General features: G+C 34.3%; 1 protein-coding gene across 2 annotated transcripts in view; it reads left to right on the top strand.

The window, feature by feature from the left end:
- CD2AP (CD2 associated protein) overlaps positions 1-17,299 on the top strand; it is a 126,487-nt gene that overhangs the window by 61,378 nt on the left and 47,810 nt on the right. For both annotated transcript variants that reach the window (XM_053602712.1, XM_053602713.1), the window contains 7 exons: positions 355-475; positions 8,083-8,270; positions 10,750-10,828; positions 11,240-11,334; positions 12,755-12,859; positions 14,438-14,474; positions 15,883-15,945. In XM_053602712.1, the coding sequence (XP_053458687.1) occupies positions 355-475; positions 8,083-8,270; positions 10,750-10,828; positions 11,240-11,334; positions 12,755-12,859; positions 14,438-14,474; positions 15,883-15,945 (688 nt within the window). The remainder of the gene's footprint in view (positions 1-354; positions 476-8,082; positions 8,271-10,749; positions 10,829-11,239; positions 11,335-12,754; positions 12,860-14,437; positions 14,475-15,882; positions 15,946-17,299) is intronic.

The following is a 17,299-nucleotide window of genomic DNA, read 5'->3' as shown; positions in this document are numbered from 1 at the left end:
TCTGAGTGACATTCCAAAACAGAACAATATTTCTTGCTGTTCAAAGAACAGCTTGGTTATCTGCTATTTTCATGAAAAGTATTTACTTTATAGATGGTGTTTGATTACAAATTCTCTTTGTAAATGTGGCAAAGTGCTATGGATAATGTTTAATTCCATATATGATTAATCCACTCAGATTTAATCTACTTTATATATATTTTCCTTATCTTGTTTTCTTAAGTTTTAAAGAGAATGTTTTACATTGCTAACTTTGTGCTGTGCTCATTCAATTCTGAAGCTTAATTTTCCCATAGGGTGAAGATTTTACATGAAAAGAAATTTTTATGATATCTGATTTGTGAACTCTTTCAGGTGGAAGAAGGCTGGTGGAGTGGAATCCTGAACAACAAGTTGGGATTGTTTCCTTCAAATTTTGTGAAAGAGTTAGAGGTAACAGATGATGGTGAAACTCAAGAAGCCCAGGAGGATTCAGGTAGAATATTTTTAAAAATCTGAATAGATTTAAATAAAGTTTACATATGATGTGGTGCTTATTTTATGTTTTTAAAAACATTGTTCTTATGTTTGAACTTTTCAGTCAGCTTCATTTAATCTGTATAAAAGCAGATATCATGGAGACATAAAGTGAGCTAAATATCTAGTTAAATAATTTCATATTTTTCCTCCTTTGATGACTGATTCAAATCTAAGCTAGTATATAGTATCCTTATTATAATATATTACTTGTATTACCTGATTTTTTTCCTACTAAAGATACATTTATATATATTTTTGGTCTGCTGAGTTTGCAGATGGCCTATCTAATGCTTCATAAACTTTAGAAATTAAAAAGAGTTACTTTTGTTGTTTTGCCATCACATAATAGATTTTATTTATTCTGTGTAGCCAAATGTCATTTGACTATTTTGTGATATTTGTGGCTCAAAGGAGTAGGGCACTGGCCCCATATGCTGGATTGGGCGGGTTCAAACCCAGCCCGGGCCAAAAAAAAGAATGGCTGTGGGATTTAGGATTTTTTTTTTTTTGAAAAAAGACTGAATTTGTAAGTGGTAAATACAGGGATAAGTTGAACTTTTTAAGCCCTTAAAATGTCTACAAAATTTTAAGTCCATGTGAAGCTACTACCCTGTTTCCCCGAAAATAAGACATCCTCCGAAAATAAGACCTACTTACAGGAAAGATAAGATATCCCCTGAAAATAAGACCTAGCGCATCTTTGGGAGCACACCTTAAAATAAGACGATCTTATTTTCGGGGAAACAGGACAGCACAAGAGATCTAATTTAAATTTTGATTTAGTTCTTTACTTCTATGATTATAAATACTTAAAACATTTCTTTTGCTCCTCAGCCCTATTTGAATTTATCTTGCAGAATTGTGTCTGTTAGAAATGTGCGTCCTCCTTTGCCTAACCCTTTTACAATAACAGTGCATTCTAAATGTGGAGATTTGTGATGATGAGGTGGAAATGGAAAGTCAGTGGTTGAAGTACACTGTAATTCCTTTTTTTCTTCCCTAACTCTAATTTTTAGGCAGAAAGTTTCTGCATATTGATGTGAATGCCATAGTGTTTTATAATATGTGACTACTAAAAATTTTAGTGATAAAAGTACATAATTCTTTAAGTTTTTAATGTGTGTTTAATCTTATGATTAAAGAGTTGTGATGTCTCCTATTCCCATGTCTTAATGAAGCATAACAACCTCTGTCCATAATATGTCATATCTAACATATTTGAGTATTTTATTTTACATAACTTTTCCTCAACACTCTTTTAAATTTAATAGATTCTTCTCTTCCTCCTTAGCCCCTTCTTTCCTCTCTTTCCCTTCTTCTGAAATAAATTAGATGATGCTCTTGGTTTGACAAATTAAATTCTAGCTATTACTGCTAAGGTGATAATTCTGAATGTAAATAATAGATGGACAATATAATTTAAGTCTTCATAGGTAATTTGTTTTTATATCTTCAGTTTTTATCAAATAATTGTAGAATAAAAGTTTTAAGAAAACAAATTCATAATCTATTCTGTTACTTAGTGTTTCTTTAAAAAACTCTTAAGATAAATTTCTTTTAATATCAATCTCAGAGAATGCATTGCCTGCGTAGGAAAGTGTTATGTTTTAATTTTTATAGTGAAATCTGCCCTTTTTCATTTTCTCAGATACACTTAACCCTTCTCCTTTAGAAACACTTTTCGTTAGTATTTAGAGTCTACTTATTTGCTAAAGAAAAACTTGTTTTTAATTTTTTTTCATACTCTATAAAGCTCGTGACTGTATTTACTGGTATTTTTCATTCTTTTAAATAAGTCATATTTCAGAATCTTCATTTAGGTGTCTAATAGACATCCTAAAATTAAGATGGTCAAAATTGATCCTCTCCCTGTTTTCCAGCTCCCATATCTGCTCTACGTAGTTTTCCTCATCTGAGGTAAGGGCATCTTCATCCTTCTTTTACTTAGGCCAAAATTCTAGATTTTGTCTTTTATTCTTCCTTTTAATACCACGCCCTACACTTGATTAGTTGACGGATTTTATCATCTACTAGAGAAAATGTATTTTTATTATACCACCTTCCTTATTGCCTTTGGCATACATTATCATCATCTTGTACTATATAATTACAATGGCCTATGTGCCATTATCTCCCTACTGAATGTTCTTAACATAGTTGCTAGTTAGTGATCACCCTCCAGTACTTCTGCATTTCACTTAAAAGCCAAAGTCATTTAAAATGACTATAACAGCGTTTTTCCGCCTTTTTTATCTCATGGTACACTTGCACCTCTAGTTAAACTTCTGTGGCACACTTAAATTATGTTGATCAAAAAAGTAAAAAGGTAATACTTACTATACTTTGAACTTTTGTCAAAAATAATTTAATAAATGATCTTTAAAATTTTCGTGGCACACCTAAGATCCTCTCACAGCACACCTCCGCACACTGGTTGAAAATCACTGCTGTATGATGTGGCATCTCTATATCCCTCTTTCTACTTCTCTTACCTCATCTCCTACTTAACTTTCCCCTTGGTTCATGTTGATCTCCTTACTGTTTCTTAAAGATACCAGAAGAGTTCCTATCTCATAAGCCTTTGTATTTGCTGTAAACCTTAGTCTGGGATGCTCTTCTTTGAACAATTCTGATGGCTTCTTGTCTGATTCAGGATTCTCTCAGAAATCAGCTTATTAGTGAGGCCTTTTCTGACAAGCTTTGTATGAAACAGCAGAGCTTTTCAACATTGGTATAGACTGCTTTTCAAACATTTTGTCAGATGAAATCCTCTTAAGTTTTAAGGGGGTTAGTAACACTCCTATTTTAAGTGTGAAGAAGTTGGAACTCCTGAGATTATTTAACCATTGAGTGAATAAAATTCCATTGGAGTTTTGTTGCTGATTCCTCTGGGTGTTTGTTTTACTTTGTTGTTTAACATGGGGATATGAACATTAGATCTTGTTATTGTAATCCATTTGTTTGCCTGTTCTTTTTCTCCTAATTTTCTTTTCTTTTCTTTTTTTTTTTTTTTGTGTGGTTTTTGGCCAGGGCTGGGTTTGAACCTGCCACCTCCAGCATATGGGACCGGCGCCCTACTCCCTGAACCACAGGCGCCACCACTAATTTTCTTTTAATTGTGCCTGCAGAACTGATTTCATGTACTTTCAACCCCTTGAGAGTTAAGAACAGTGACATGTTGGTACACAAGCATTTTCCTTAGAGTCAGTGCATTGACATCTGAATCTTAAAAGTCAAAGCTAATAAAGGAAAATTCTTAATATAAATACCACTGTTAATTTAATTCAGCCTTCATATATTTGTTCGTTCAACATATATTCAGTGCTTATCGTTAAGCATAGTGTGCAAGGTTCTGGGAGTACAGTGTAATCCCACATTAATATTTACCTGAAACTTTTCCTCCTGGTTAACAGCTTTATAAGGAAAATTGTTCTGAAGTTTTGATACCTTTTACTGTTAGTATGTAATGGGTTACTATTATAGCCAGATATTCTAAGGATACTTTTAAGAATTATGGAATAGGGCGGCACCTGTGGCTCAGCTGGTGAGGCGCCAGCCCCATATACCGAGGGTGGTGGGTTCAAACCCGGCCCCAGCTGAACTGCAACCAAAAAATAGCTGGGTGTTGTGGTGGGCGCCTGTAATCCCAGCTACTCGGGAGGCTGAGGCAAGAGAATTCCTTAAGCCCAGCAGTTGGAGGTTGCTGTGAGCTGTGTGATGCCATAGCACTCTACCGAGGGCCATAAAGTGAGACTCTGTCTCTACAAAAAAAAAAAAAAAGAATTATGGAATACTTCACACTCCCATTTTAAGTGTGAAGAAGTTGGAACTCCTGAGATTATTTAACCATTGAGTTGAATAAAATTACATTGCTTATAGCCATAAAACAAATTGGCTTAACTTACTGATGTTAAGTCCGGTTAACACACTTTTTTCATAGGAAATACAGGGTCATCTTAAAAACTTTTGAATTATGGTCAAAGGTATCTTTTGACGGTGAGCTTGGATTGTTGCTTTGTATTTTCATCAGGTTTCTGTTTTATATTATTTAGTACTCAGTGCAGCTCACAGTGTAGTTTTTTTTCCAACAAATGATTGTATTTTTGGATTTTTGGTTGTTTTAAATTACTTTGTATCAAGATACAAGCCATCAAGTAGCTTTTGCTGTAGAGATTTAATGAAGATGGAGGGAGGATGGGCATTAGGCTGAACAGAAAGACTTGCTGTTTTATGACCAATAGGGCTATTCCTAAAATCGAGGTATTTTTTTTTTTTTTTTTTTGTAGAGACAGAGTCTCACTGTACTGCCCTTGGTAGAGTGCCGTGGCATCACACGGCTCACAGCAACCTCTAACTCTCGGGCTTACGAGATTCTCTTGCCTCAGCCTCCCGAGTAGCTGGGACTACAGGCGCCCGCCACAACGCCTGGCTATTTTTTTTGTTGTTGTTGCAGTTTGGCCGGGGCCGGGTTTGAACTCGCCACCCTCGGCATATGGGGCCGGCGCCCTACTCACTGAGCCACAGGCGCCGCCCCAAAATCGAGGTATTTTTTTCTACAAGCTTCGCAATTCAAGAATAAAACAGTGTATAAATTATATAGGTATTAAACTGTCAGAAATACCATATAGGTAAGGCTATTCTTTTGTCTCATTATGAGACCTCTTACCCTACTCTCCCCGTTTCCTGCTTTATACCCTTGCCCCTCTGCCCCCTTTCTTCTTTCTAGTGGCTAAGATTTTTTTTCTCCTTTTATATTTTGCACCTTCTTTGTCATCAGTGCTCTTTCTTACTTGAATGGTTCTTAATAATACATCTTTTAAACTCTTTAAAGGTAATAAACACTGAGTCAGGCACTATTTTAAGCACTTTATAAGTTAATTTACTCCTCATAGTAGTCCTCTGATAGTAGTCCTATGAAGTATTCCATTTTACTGAAGAGACGAGGCACATATAATGGAAGAGGTAAGATATGAATCAAAAGGGTTTGACTCTCGAGTTCATGTGCTTTATCACTACACTGTGCCTCTTTCTAACCATTGGTTTAATAGCCATTGTGGTAGTAATTTGACAATGTTCACTGAGCCAGAAATAATTAGCTTATACATTAGTACAAGATATTTTCAATATCTTTACACCTATTTTAGTGATATATATTTTAGTGACCAATAAGCGTTATAGCCACTGAATAAAAACAATTTGTTTTATGGCTATAAGCAAATACTGTAACGGAAAATTGTACCTCAGACTCACCTGCTAAAACTGTCTTCATCGATATGTGTTTTATTTATTTATTTATTTTTATTGTTGTGATTCATCGAGGGTACAAGAAACCAGGTCACACTGATTGCATTTGTTAGGTAAAGTACCTTTTAGAATTGTGTCTTGCCCCCAACAATATGTGTTTTATTAATACCAGAGATTATTGTATTTTAAAAGTCTTCTTTGGTATATACCTCATATATTTATCTGTGTCTACATATTGTTTTGTCTGATAGTTGGTTATTAAAGCTATATATTAAACTATATAGGGTACAGTTTTAACAATGAGGTAGCCTGAGAATGTGGAATTAACCTTTTTTTACCACCTCCAAAATTCTCACATTAGATTGAAGGCATTTGTGGGTTGAGGCCTTATATTGAAGTTTTTAAGGACTTCAGTTTTGTGGGATCATCTAGAATTCAGACTTCATATTAGCTTTGTTATTTACTACTTGTAGATCCTTGGGAAAATTCTTACCATATCCTTGCATAAGTTTACTTATTTATAAAATGAAGAATAACACTGTTTAATGTTAATAAGCCCACAGAATGGCTATGAAAATTAGATAATTCAAGTACAGTGTTTAGCAAAGTGCTTCTCAAAGAATTATCCTCATATAATGATAACTCCTATTTTTTTTTTTTTTTTTTTTTTTTACATTTTTGTTTTTTTTTTGGCTGGGGCTGAGTTTGAACCCACCACCTCCAGTATATGGGGCCCGCGCCCTACTCCTTTGGGCCACAGGTGCTGCCCAGATAACTCTTATTTTTATTAATCCTGTTAATGTTCTGCTGTACTTAAATGCATTGACTTTCTTTGATGTATTGATACCACATTTTTCCTTATCCTTTCTCTCCAGTCTGAAATGTTCCTGAAATTTTCTTGGATGATTTACTTTGGAACTTTGCTTCTTAGAGTATAAGGCTCTTTGAGAGTCTGATTAAAGCTGTGCTTGATTTACCCGGAAAAATGTACTGAAAACAATACTCTCAGGGTTTTTTTTTTTTTTGCAGTTTTTGGTCTGGGCTAGGTTTGAACCCTCCACCTCTGGCATATGGGGCCGGCACCCTACCCCTTTGAGCCACAGGCACCGCCCAATATTCTCAGTTTTTATATTCAGATACACACCCTAACTTTGATCAGGTTAAGTCATATCTGTTAAAAATGATTATACTTTGTCTCTTTAAAGTTGTATTCTTACATTATATTATGTGTGGCCAAAAGCTATACATTTGATAGCTCTTCTTAAGGACCTTGTTTGATATGATTTCCTAAATTTATTTATTTATTTATTTATTTTATTTATTTATTTTTTATTGTTGGGGATTCATTGAGGGTATAATAAGCCAGGTTACACTGATTGCAATTGTTAGGTAAAGTCCCTCTTGCAATCATGTCTTGCCCCCATAAAGTGTGACACACACCAAGGCCCCACCCACCTCCCTCCTTCCCTCTTTCTGTCCCCCCCCCATAACCATAATTGTCATTAATTGTCCTCATATCAAAATTGAGTACATAGGATTCATGCTTCTCCATTCTTGTGATGCTTTACTAAGAATAATGTCTTCCACGTCCATCCAGGTTAATACGAAGGATGTAAAGTCTCCGTTTTTTTTAATGGCTGAATAGTATTCCATGGTATACATATACCACAGCTTGTTAATCCATTCCTGGGTTGGTGGGCATTTAGGCTGTTTCCACATTTTGGCGATTGTAAATTGAGCTGCAATAAACAGTCTAGTACAAGTGTCCTTATGATAAAAGGATTTCTTTCCTTCTGGGTAGATGCCCAGTAATGGGATTGCAGGATCAAATGGGAGGTCTAGCTTGAGTGCTTTGAGGTTTCTCCATACTTCCTTCCAGAAAGGTTGTACTAGTTTGCAGTCCCACCAGCAGTGTAAAAGTGTTCCCTTCTCTCCACATCCACGCCAGCATCTGCAGTTTTGAGATTTTGTGATGTGGGCCATTCTCACTGGGGTTAGATGATATCTCAGGGTTGTTTTGATTTGCATTTCTCTAATATATAGAGATGATGAACATTTTTTCATGTGTTTGTTAGCCATTTGTCTGTCGTCGATTTCCTAAATTTATTAATTAATGCTTTATGAATTAAATATACCTAAAATTGTGTTGTTTTATACACCAGAAAAGATAAGTTTTCCTCTTTTGGATATTTCAGTACTTACTTGTTATTTTTATTCTATCATTTTTCATTGGAGGCATATGGAGTGTAGACATTATGGAAGGTAATAAGATTTTCGTGATTATATATGTTATTCTTCATATACAAATTATTATTTCAGAAACTGTTTTGACTGGGCCTACTTCACCTTTACCCTCTCCTGGGAATGGGAGTGAAGCTGCACCTGGATCAATTACACAGCCAAAGAAAATTCGAGGAGTTGGATTTGGAGATATTTTTAAAGAAGGCTCTGTGAAACTTAGGACAAGAACATCCAGTAGTGAAACAGAAGAAAAAAAATCAGAAAAGGTAGTAATGACAACTTTAACTTAGAATGACTCTACTTGTTCTCATTAAGCATTTTTAAAATGTAAAAGTCAGTTTTCAACTGTGATACATTTTCTGTTTTGAGATCAATTAATAATTTGTTTTGAGTGAGAAGGCTGTGAGAAATAGTTTTCTCTCCACATTTACGGTGATTAATGTTTGTGATCAAATTGTATAAAATTAGAATGCTTGTCTTGATAAATCTAAATCGGCTTTTCTTATTGGGAGGTTTAGTGTTTTAGTTATCACATTGTAAACAAAAAGGGGAGGTGTTTTTTCTTTGCTTTTTTAAGCTAAACTTTTACATTTTTTTCTTTTAATTCGAAGTAGACCTAAAATGGTCTATTTTAAGATGAATTAACAACATACTCAGGCACTATTTAACTTTCCTGTATCTTGTCAGTAATGGTTGAATTTACTAATCTTCCTCTTAATGTACATATAATTTTTTTAGTATTGTTATTCATAATGTGAAATGAAACAAAGTGAATTATAAATTGTAAGATCTAATAAGAGGCTTTAAAATAAAACCTTATGATTTTATTTTGGTGGTAAAATAGCTGTAGTCTCTTTAGGACACTTTTTTTTTAGGATACATTTTGTAATTGTTCTGGTATCAGTTCTATGGTGATTTAGACTATATACCTCAGAGAGGAGGCTCTTCCCTTGACTTTCAGGGTATAGTTTATACTGTAGTTCTCCTTTGTACCTTTTTAACTCTTAAGAGCTTAAAATATTTTAGTACTTATATGCTTAGTTTAGCTACATTTCATTAATAGCCAGTGTTTTGGTTAGTGAAATATATTCTGGAATTTGGAATTTCCTTCTGAGCTGGGTGGCTTTAGTCCCTATTCCCCTGCCCCAGCTTATTACATATTTTCCTATGTAATAGTGAGGAGTTGGGTTCAGGGAAGAGAACTTTGACTATCTACACACTTCTAGCTCTAAGACGTCTGGCTTTAAGATTATGGGGACTATGACTCTTTCTTTTCCCTCCCTCCCTCATTCTCTTCCCCCCTCCCTTTCTCTCTTTCTCCCTCCCTTCCTCTTCTTTTTCTTCCTCCTTCCTTTCCTTCCTCCTTCCCTCCCTCCTGGCCTATAGTGCTTTGGTGTCAGCCTAGCTTGTAGCATTTTCATTCCTGAGCTCAAGTGACCCTCTTGCCTCAGCTTCCTAAATAGCTAGGACTATACACATCTGTCACAATGCCAACTAATTTGTTTTTCTTTTAGTAGAGATGCAGTCTCCCTCTTGCTCAGGCTGGTCTCGAACTCCTGAGCTCAGGCAATCCTCCCATCTCAGCTTCTCATAGTATTGGGATTACAGGTGTGACCCTTGCACCTGGCCCCAATTGATTCATGTAGAGACTGGAATTTTCGTGGTGTATGGAATGGTGCTCTACAGCCATGTAACCAGTAGGAATGTTGAAGAAACAATTCTTGTAGTACTAACAAAGATAGACATTAGACTTGTGCCCCCTCCAAATCTAAAGCTACCTTTATTTGATTAATGATTCTATTAGTAATCTTTCAATCATCACTTACAGTGTCTGCTACTCAGAGTTATTGTTAGTGAAATCAGTCTCAGAGTTACCCTTGTGATGCTTGCATTGATCACTGATCTAAGAACTGATAAAGTAGGAAGCACATCCTGTGTCTATAGGTGACATCAGATTAGAAGATGTGGTTAGAATTGGGGGAAATTAAAGTGAATATATTAGAAGACAAATAGAAAACACAGTGGTAAGTAACATTAGCAGCGTGTTCAGATTTTTAATGAAATCTAGGGTCAAATGAACTGTTGTTTCTGGGGGGAGAACTCATGCAAATAGTGGTATTAGTTAAATGGTAGGACTTGAAGTCAGTTAACATGGAAAAATGTCTAGTAGACTAGTTAAAATGGTTTTAACATTATATCAATGTTTTCCTTCAGATAAAAATGAAGTATAAAGAATTTTTTTTCCCCTCTTTGTCTTTTTAAGGTTAAGTTTGGTGCTATTAAGAGCCCACTTTTTGGAATCAGATGTTCTAGGTTCAAATGTGGGGTCTACTACTAAATTCCTGTTATTGTGGGCACATAATTGCTTTCTAATTTATAAGAGTGAATAATAATGTCTGCTTTATGCAGATAGTAAGAGGATAGTTACAATGTAAATGAAGTGGTTAACTCAGATTGGCACATAGTAAATTCTCAAATGCTATTATTCTTATTTTAGAGATTGTAAAGTTAAAAACCCAAAAAACGTATTATGGACATCAGAGTCTGTTTATTATCTTTAAGATAAGGAGGTTAAAAAAATTAGTTATCATTTAAGGAACTTTTAAATCTTTATTGTTTTCATTACGGAGTTTTTAGTCACATCAGTAACCTAGCAGTCAGGAAAAGCTGGATAACTATAAAGGGAAACTTTATAATATTATTTTATTCAATACGGTTAATGCCAGCCATCATTTTCTATTATAGCCATTAATCATACAGTCATTAGGATCCAAAACTCAGAGTGTGGAAATAACAAAAACAGACACTGAAGGTAAAATTAAAGGTAAGTTTTTGAATAAAAAAATTGTTGAATAATAACTCACATGTATTAGACTTGTTAAAGGCATTTGTTACAATGTACTGCTTGATCAGAATATTAAATTCTAGTATATCTAAGTATCACAAGGTCAAGTCGTTTGGTATATTTGTGTTCATTGATGTATACTCTTGTAGTTAGAACTGTGCCCGGAACATAGCAGGCACTTAATAAATATTTTAATGAATAATAAATGACATGTTACTTCACATGCAGTGTTGACTATAAGTTAAATTTTAAAATTTGAACGATAAATGACCAAGTTCCTGAATTAAGCTGAATAACATCTAGTGCATTTTGCACACAACCAGAGGCTTTGAAGTGTTTATTGAATGAGTCAATTTGTGTAATCCACATTATTTACATGCTTTATTTCAGCTAAGGAATACTGTAGAACATTATTTGCATATGAAGGTACCAATGAAGATGAACTTACTTTTAAAGAGGGGGAGATAATTCATTTGATAAGTAAGGTAAGATAATTTCTTAACTTTTCAGTGAATTATTTATTTATAGAAATTTTTTTCAAAAATTCTTATATTTCCCCCTAGAATATAACTTCTAGAAATCCTGGGACTTTACCTTGTTTCTGGGTCCTGAGAACTCTGCACATAATAAACACTCAGAAAGTTTCTTCTATTTTTTAAAAAGCTAACTTTTATTGTATATTTGTTATAATTGATAAATTAGGAATTATTTTTAGCCATTGTACTTGTTTTCTTCCTCTACTAACCCCATTTTCACAGGTTTCTGTCTTCACTTCTATTTTACCTACCTCCCCCAAGGTACTGTTTGGAGTATAGTTTATAGTATTAAAAGAAGAAAAAGTAGAGACCAACCTAAATGTTTAGCAATATGTTGTAAATGGTTATGATGTAGCTATTTCAAAGAATGAACCCATTTTATAGCTGGTAATGAATTTGAAGGCAAGATAAAGAGAAAACAAGTAGTATTAGTATTGGCAGAATGCCATAATAACTATGCATTATGTAATATAGGAAAATTATAAACATTTTGTTTTGCTATAACCCTGTAGAAAAATTTTGAAAATTTTTTCATTGTTTTAAATTGACTTTTTTATCACATGGCTTACTGTACAGTAATTTTTTTTAAATAATTCTTAGTGTGTATTCTTAAAGGATGATATGGGATACATAGAGGTAGTTAAAAAGGTCCTGTTGTATGAAGCAAATGAACATATCCATCATCTCATACAATTAGCAATAGTTTTCTTTTCGATGGCAAGAATAACTAAAATATATTCTTTTAACAGGAATCTCATAAATGTATGTTATTTTAATATTCTTATAGTTTGAACTGATAACAATTTTCCATGAAAAGATGAGTATTTGGAAGAAACTTCACAGATTTTGTTAATTTTTAAAGCAGCTGAATAACGTGATTCATTTTTACTATAACTTAAGAAAGATGAAGTTTGGAAATTCATATTCTGTTTCTCCACCTTCCTTTCTTTCCCACTTCTTTTCCTTTTATCTTTCCTCTTTTCCCTTAGGAACTTTTAATAGAATTTTGAAATTGACTTATTTTTAAAAATTAAACCTAATTTTGGGCAGCACCTGTGGCTCAAGGAGTAGGGCGCCAGTCCCATATGCCAGAGGTGGCGGGTTCAAACCCAGCCCTGGCCAAAAACCACCAAAAAAAAAAAACACCTAATTTTGTAACTACTGCTGAAAGTAATATGTAAGGAATATTTTCTTTTAGGAGGACATTATAATCTGTTTAGTTTTCCTTTTTTTTTTGTAAAAATAATAAAATCCAATATTATCCTATTTTGTTATAAATACTTTTCCTTATTTAAAGATAGCTTCTGTTATCTTAATTATTCTGTTTTTTTTAATCTGTTTAATTATCTTAATTATTTCTGCTTTTCAGGAGACTGGAGAAGCTGGCTGGTGGAAGGGTGAACTTAATGGCAAAGAAGGAGTATTTCCAGACAATTTTGCTGTTCAAATAAATGAACTTGATAAAGATTATCCAGTAAGCTTTTGTTTTTTAGTAATGATAATACTTGAAAGAACATTCTGCTAATATTGTTCTGTTTTGAAAACAAGGTTTTTACATTGTCATTGAATAATTTTTATGAAGTTTTCAGATTTGTATACAGATAAAAGTTACTTGAATTATAATAAAACTATTTTATTCTGAGCCTTATTCCTCCTCTCCCAATTCCCCCACACCTGAATATGCTGAAAAATAGCCTTAAACCTTTTACTTTATATTTACCATCCCCCTACCCCCCCCTAAAAAAGACTGGCCATTCTCGTTGGATTACTTAGTATTTTCCTGAAAGAAATTGCATTATTTAATGTTGAAAATCTTTAGTTCATTTTAAAATGTTGATATTATTATTAGTCTGTTAGTGTATTTTTGGAAGGGCAAGAAGCAGAGTCTTGGCCTCCTTCTATGCCACTTCTCAGAATAATGTGAGGCTGAATCATCATCTGTCAGGGGTCTTTTGCCTTTCTACAACTTAATCCTCTTTTTTTCTATGCATGGGAGTCTAATTGAGTTTTTAAAATAAAGAGATGGAGAGTAAATAGAAGCACACAGAAGGAGGCGGGACTACTATATTTGGTTTAAGCCAATGCAGAACTCTAACCTTTGCAGTCTTTCACTTAAGTAAATTATTGGAGATTTACTCTATGGAAGCTTAGACTCTCTGAGGGCTTTCTTTTGCTAGATTGAATTCAATCTTCATATGCTTTATTTTTATGCTTAAGGAACACTTTTTTTTCTCTGCTTTTGTTATGTGCTTATACATTATTGCTTATCAGTTATTCTTGATTTGGAAAAAACCAAATTCAGATACTTAGAAATGTGTCTTAGTTTTTTTAAAGTATTAAATTAAGTCTTAAAATATGAATGAATGCTTATAATTGACAGAGAACAGGCCTTTGTCTTCAGCCTTCCCTTTGAGAGTTATGCAGTTAAGAGTAAAAGCTTAGTCTGTCTATTGCTGCCTTTTTTTTTTTTTTTTTCTTTAAATCAAGATCTCACTCTCCTTTGTACTAATCTTCTTTCTCTTTCCCTACCTGTCTCCCTCAGGTGTGAAAGACAGGTAAAATAGTGATTAGGAATCTTAAGGGGAGGCATGGCAGAACATTTTTGCTCATTAAGATGTTTTAGGTTTGTCCAATCCAGTGATCATTTTTGGAATATTTGACTTTTTTTTTTTTTGGAGACAGAGTCTCACTGTGTCTCCCTGGGTAGAGTGCTGTGGCATCATACCTCACAGCAACCTCCAATTCCTGGGCTTAAGCGATTCTCTTGCCTCAGCCTCCCGAGTAGCTGAGACTACAGGCGCCTGCAACAATGCCCAGCTATTTTTTAGTTGCAGTTCAGCCGGGGCTGGGTTTGAACCCGCCACCCTCAGTATATGGGGCCGGCGCCTTACCGACTGAGCCACAGGTACCGCCTACATTTTATAATTTTTGGCAAGGATGAAAGGAGGAGAAACATTCATATAATTTAGATTATTAATAATCAGAATTTGTTTTAACCATAAGTATTCAGTATGTAGCCAGTCAACTCTTTTCACTTTTATTATTTCAACAGAAACCAAAGAAACCACCACCTCCCACTAAGGGTCCAGGTATGTAAAAGATACTTTATTCAGTTAGCTATTTTTAGTATTTTTAAATTCTAAAATGGTATAATTTGGTCTAATGTAAACTATTAATTTTTATTAGTAGAAACAAGTGTGATGTGCTCTATAAAATTTTTAAGAAATATATAAAAATTGAGCATTCATATGTATATGCTTTAGTAGTCATTTTTTAAAGTGATAAATGGTATAAAATAGGGATTTGGAAATAATTCAGATGCTTAATTATATGTAGTTTTGAGTTAATAGAATTGACCAATTTTAAACCTTTTTATACAAATGAAAATTTTAATAGGTCAGGCACAGTGGCTCATGCCTATAATCCTAGCACTTGGAGAGGCTGAGGCAGGAGGTCAGGAGTTCAAGACCAACCTGAGCAGCATAGTGGGATTCTCACTCTACAAAAAAAAAGAAAAATAAGCATGCCTGTAGTCCCAGCTGCTTGGGAGGCTGAGGCAGGAGTTTATTGCTTAAATTCAGGAGCATGAGATTGCAGTGAGCAACAGAGTAAGACCCTGTCTCAAAACAAGAAAGAAAGAGGAGAGAGAGAGAAAATTCAATAGACTGATCTGAACAATTAGTGATTCTACCTTTTCAAATAAATCTATTTGTTTATCTCTCAAATGCTAATTATTTATGTGCTCTTCTTTCAGAGAGCATCCTAAGGGTTAAACAAAGTAGATGAATTTAAATAGTTGAATAAATTATAGTATACCTTAGAAATGAGTAAACATTTCATAATTTGGTTCTTTATTTCCATAAATTCTACCATCCATTATCTGATTTTTATAAGTACAATAAATTTCTTTATTTCTTAACAGATTTTCTATTTTTTAGAGTAATGTCCTTTTCTCTAACCCTTGATTTCAGCTTTATATTTTTGTGACCTAATTAATCCAAGATCGAGGAAAGGAAAAGTTAAAAGTAATTAATTTTTATAGAAGTGGGTATTGGAAGTTTACCAAAGCTGCACTATTCAATATGGTAGTCACTAGCTACCTGAGACTTTTTAAAATTAATTAAAATTAACATAAAAAGTTCAGTTCTCAGTCACAAAATTCACATTTCAAGTACTCAGGACATTGAAAAAAATAAATTTTTGGTCATCTCAGGAAATTCTCATAAACTGTGGTGAGGTCAAGGATATGAATTCTAACACTTAAACTTGACAAAGAAGGATCTGAGAACACAGAGTTATTATAATATTTAGAATAATATGGGCAAATCCAGGATTAGAGATCGAGCCTAGTGATTTTGGTATATTGTTCTTTCTGTTAAATCATGGTTTCATCTGATATTATTTTTAAACTAATCTGTATGTTTTAGTAGTAGAATTGTCTTTTGCTCTAAAGCCTATTTTCTTTTTAAAGTATTAACCTCATATTTTTTACTCTAGCTCCAAAGCCTGAGCTGATAGCTTCAGAGAAGAAGTATTTTCCTTTAAAGCCTGAAGAGAAAGGTGAGGCTGAATTTCCACTTTCAAAAAAAAAAGAAATTATTTCTTTCATTCTCATTTAAAGGAAAATCCTCAGTAGAATCGTTTAGGCTGATTTTTAATAGATGCTCAGTATTTATTGTGAGGAGTCAAGTTTTCTGGGAGGGATTAGTTTATTAAGATTGACAGGAAATTGGGCAACGCCTGTAGCTCAGTGAGTAGAGCGCTGGCCCCATATACCAAGGACGACGGTGGGTTTGAACCCAGCCCCGGCCAAACTGCAACAACAACAACAACAAATAGCTGTGGCAGGCGCCTGTAGTCCCAACTACTTGGGAGGCTGAGGCAAGAGAATTGCCTAAGCCCAAGAGCTGGAGGTTGCTGTGAGCTGTGATGCCACAGCACTGTACTTAGAACGACAAAGTGAGACTCTGTCTCAAAACAAAGAAAGATTGATAAGGGGACAGCGCCTGTGGCTCAAAGGAGTAGGGCACTGACCCCACATGCTGGAGGTGGCGGGTTCAAACCCAGCCCTGGCCAAAAACTGAAAATAAATAAATAAATTGATAGGAAATGAAGCTTTTATTCAAACTTAACAAGAATTAGCATTCATTAAAAATTAAATCATTACTGGGCGTCGCCTGTGGCTCAAAGGAGTAGGGTGCCGACCCCATATGCCAGAGGTGGGGGGTTCAAACCCTGCCCCAGCCAAAAACTGCAAAAAGAAAAAAAAATTATTATTTTAGTAGAATGTAGTGTTTAATTATAGTTATTTGAAATAATTTATAAGAAAACTAAGCTTTTATTGTTTTTATAGTGTTTCAGCTTTTAAAGAATTTCTTAGAAGGCATAAAAGTGAGTTCTTAAACATGGAAATAATTATATACTATTTAGTGTCACTAGCTAATGTATGTATTTGTCATGTAAACTTGAAAAGTTATTCCAATGTACTGTATATATTTTGTTAAAAACATTACTCATTACTTACTTGGAGAAAATAAGTTCTGTGCACAGAAGGAATAGTGGTTATCTCTAGTGGATTAGCTTATATGTACCAAAACTTGAATACTTTTTTAGAATTGCTTTTGTTTCTACTGTTGATGTTTTAGTCTAACCTGTCGTTATCTTGCCTAAACTATTCTCTCCCTTAACTGATTTCTCTCAGTGTAGCTCCTTGTCTGGCTCATATTTCACATTGCATGCCAATGTCTAGATGATCCAGCACTGTTTGTTGAAATTACTGTCATTTCTCACATAAAAACCAGTAGTACTGGCTCGGTGCCTGTAGCTCAAGCGGCTGAGGTGCCAGCCACATACACCGGAGCTGGCAGGTTCAAATGTTGGCCCGGGCCTGCCAACAACAATGACAACTCTGACC

The sequence above is a fragment of the Nycticebus coucang genome, chromosome 9 (genome assembly GCF_027406575.1).
Source record: "Nycticebus coucang isolate mNycCou1 chromosome 9, mNycCou1.pri, whole genome shotgun sequence".
Classification (NCBI taxonomy): domain Eukaryota; kingdom Metazoa; phylum Chordata; class Mammalia; order Primates; family Lorisidae; genus Nycticebus; species Nycticebus coucang.
The sequence above is the reverse complement of the archived record's forward strand: the minus strand, read 5'-3'. Positions and strand labels throughout refer to the sequence as shown.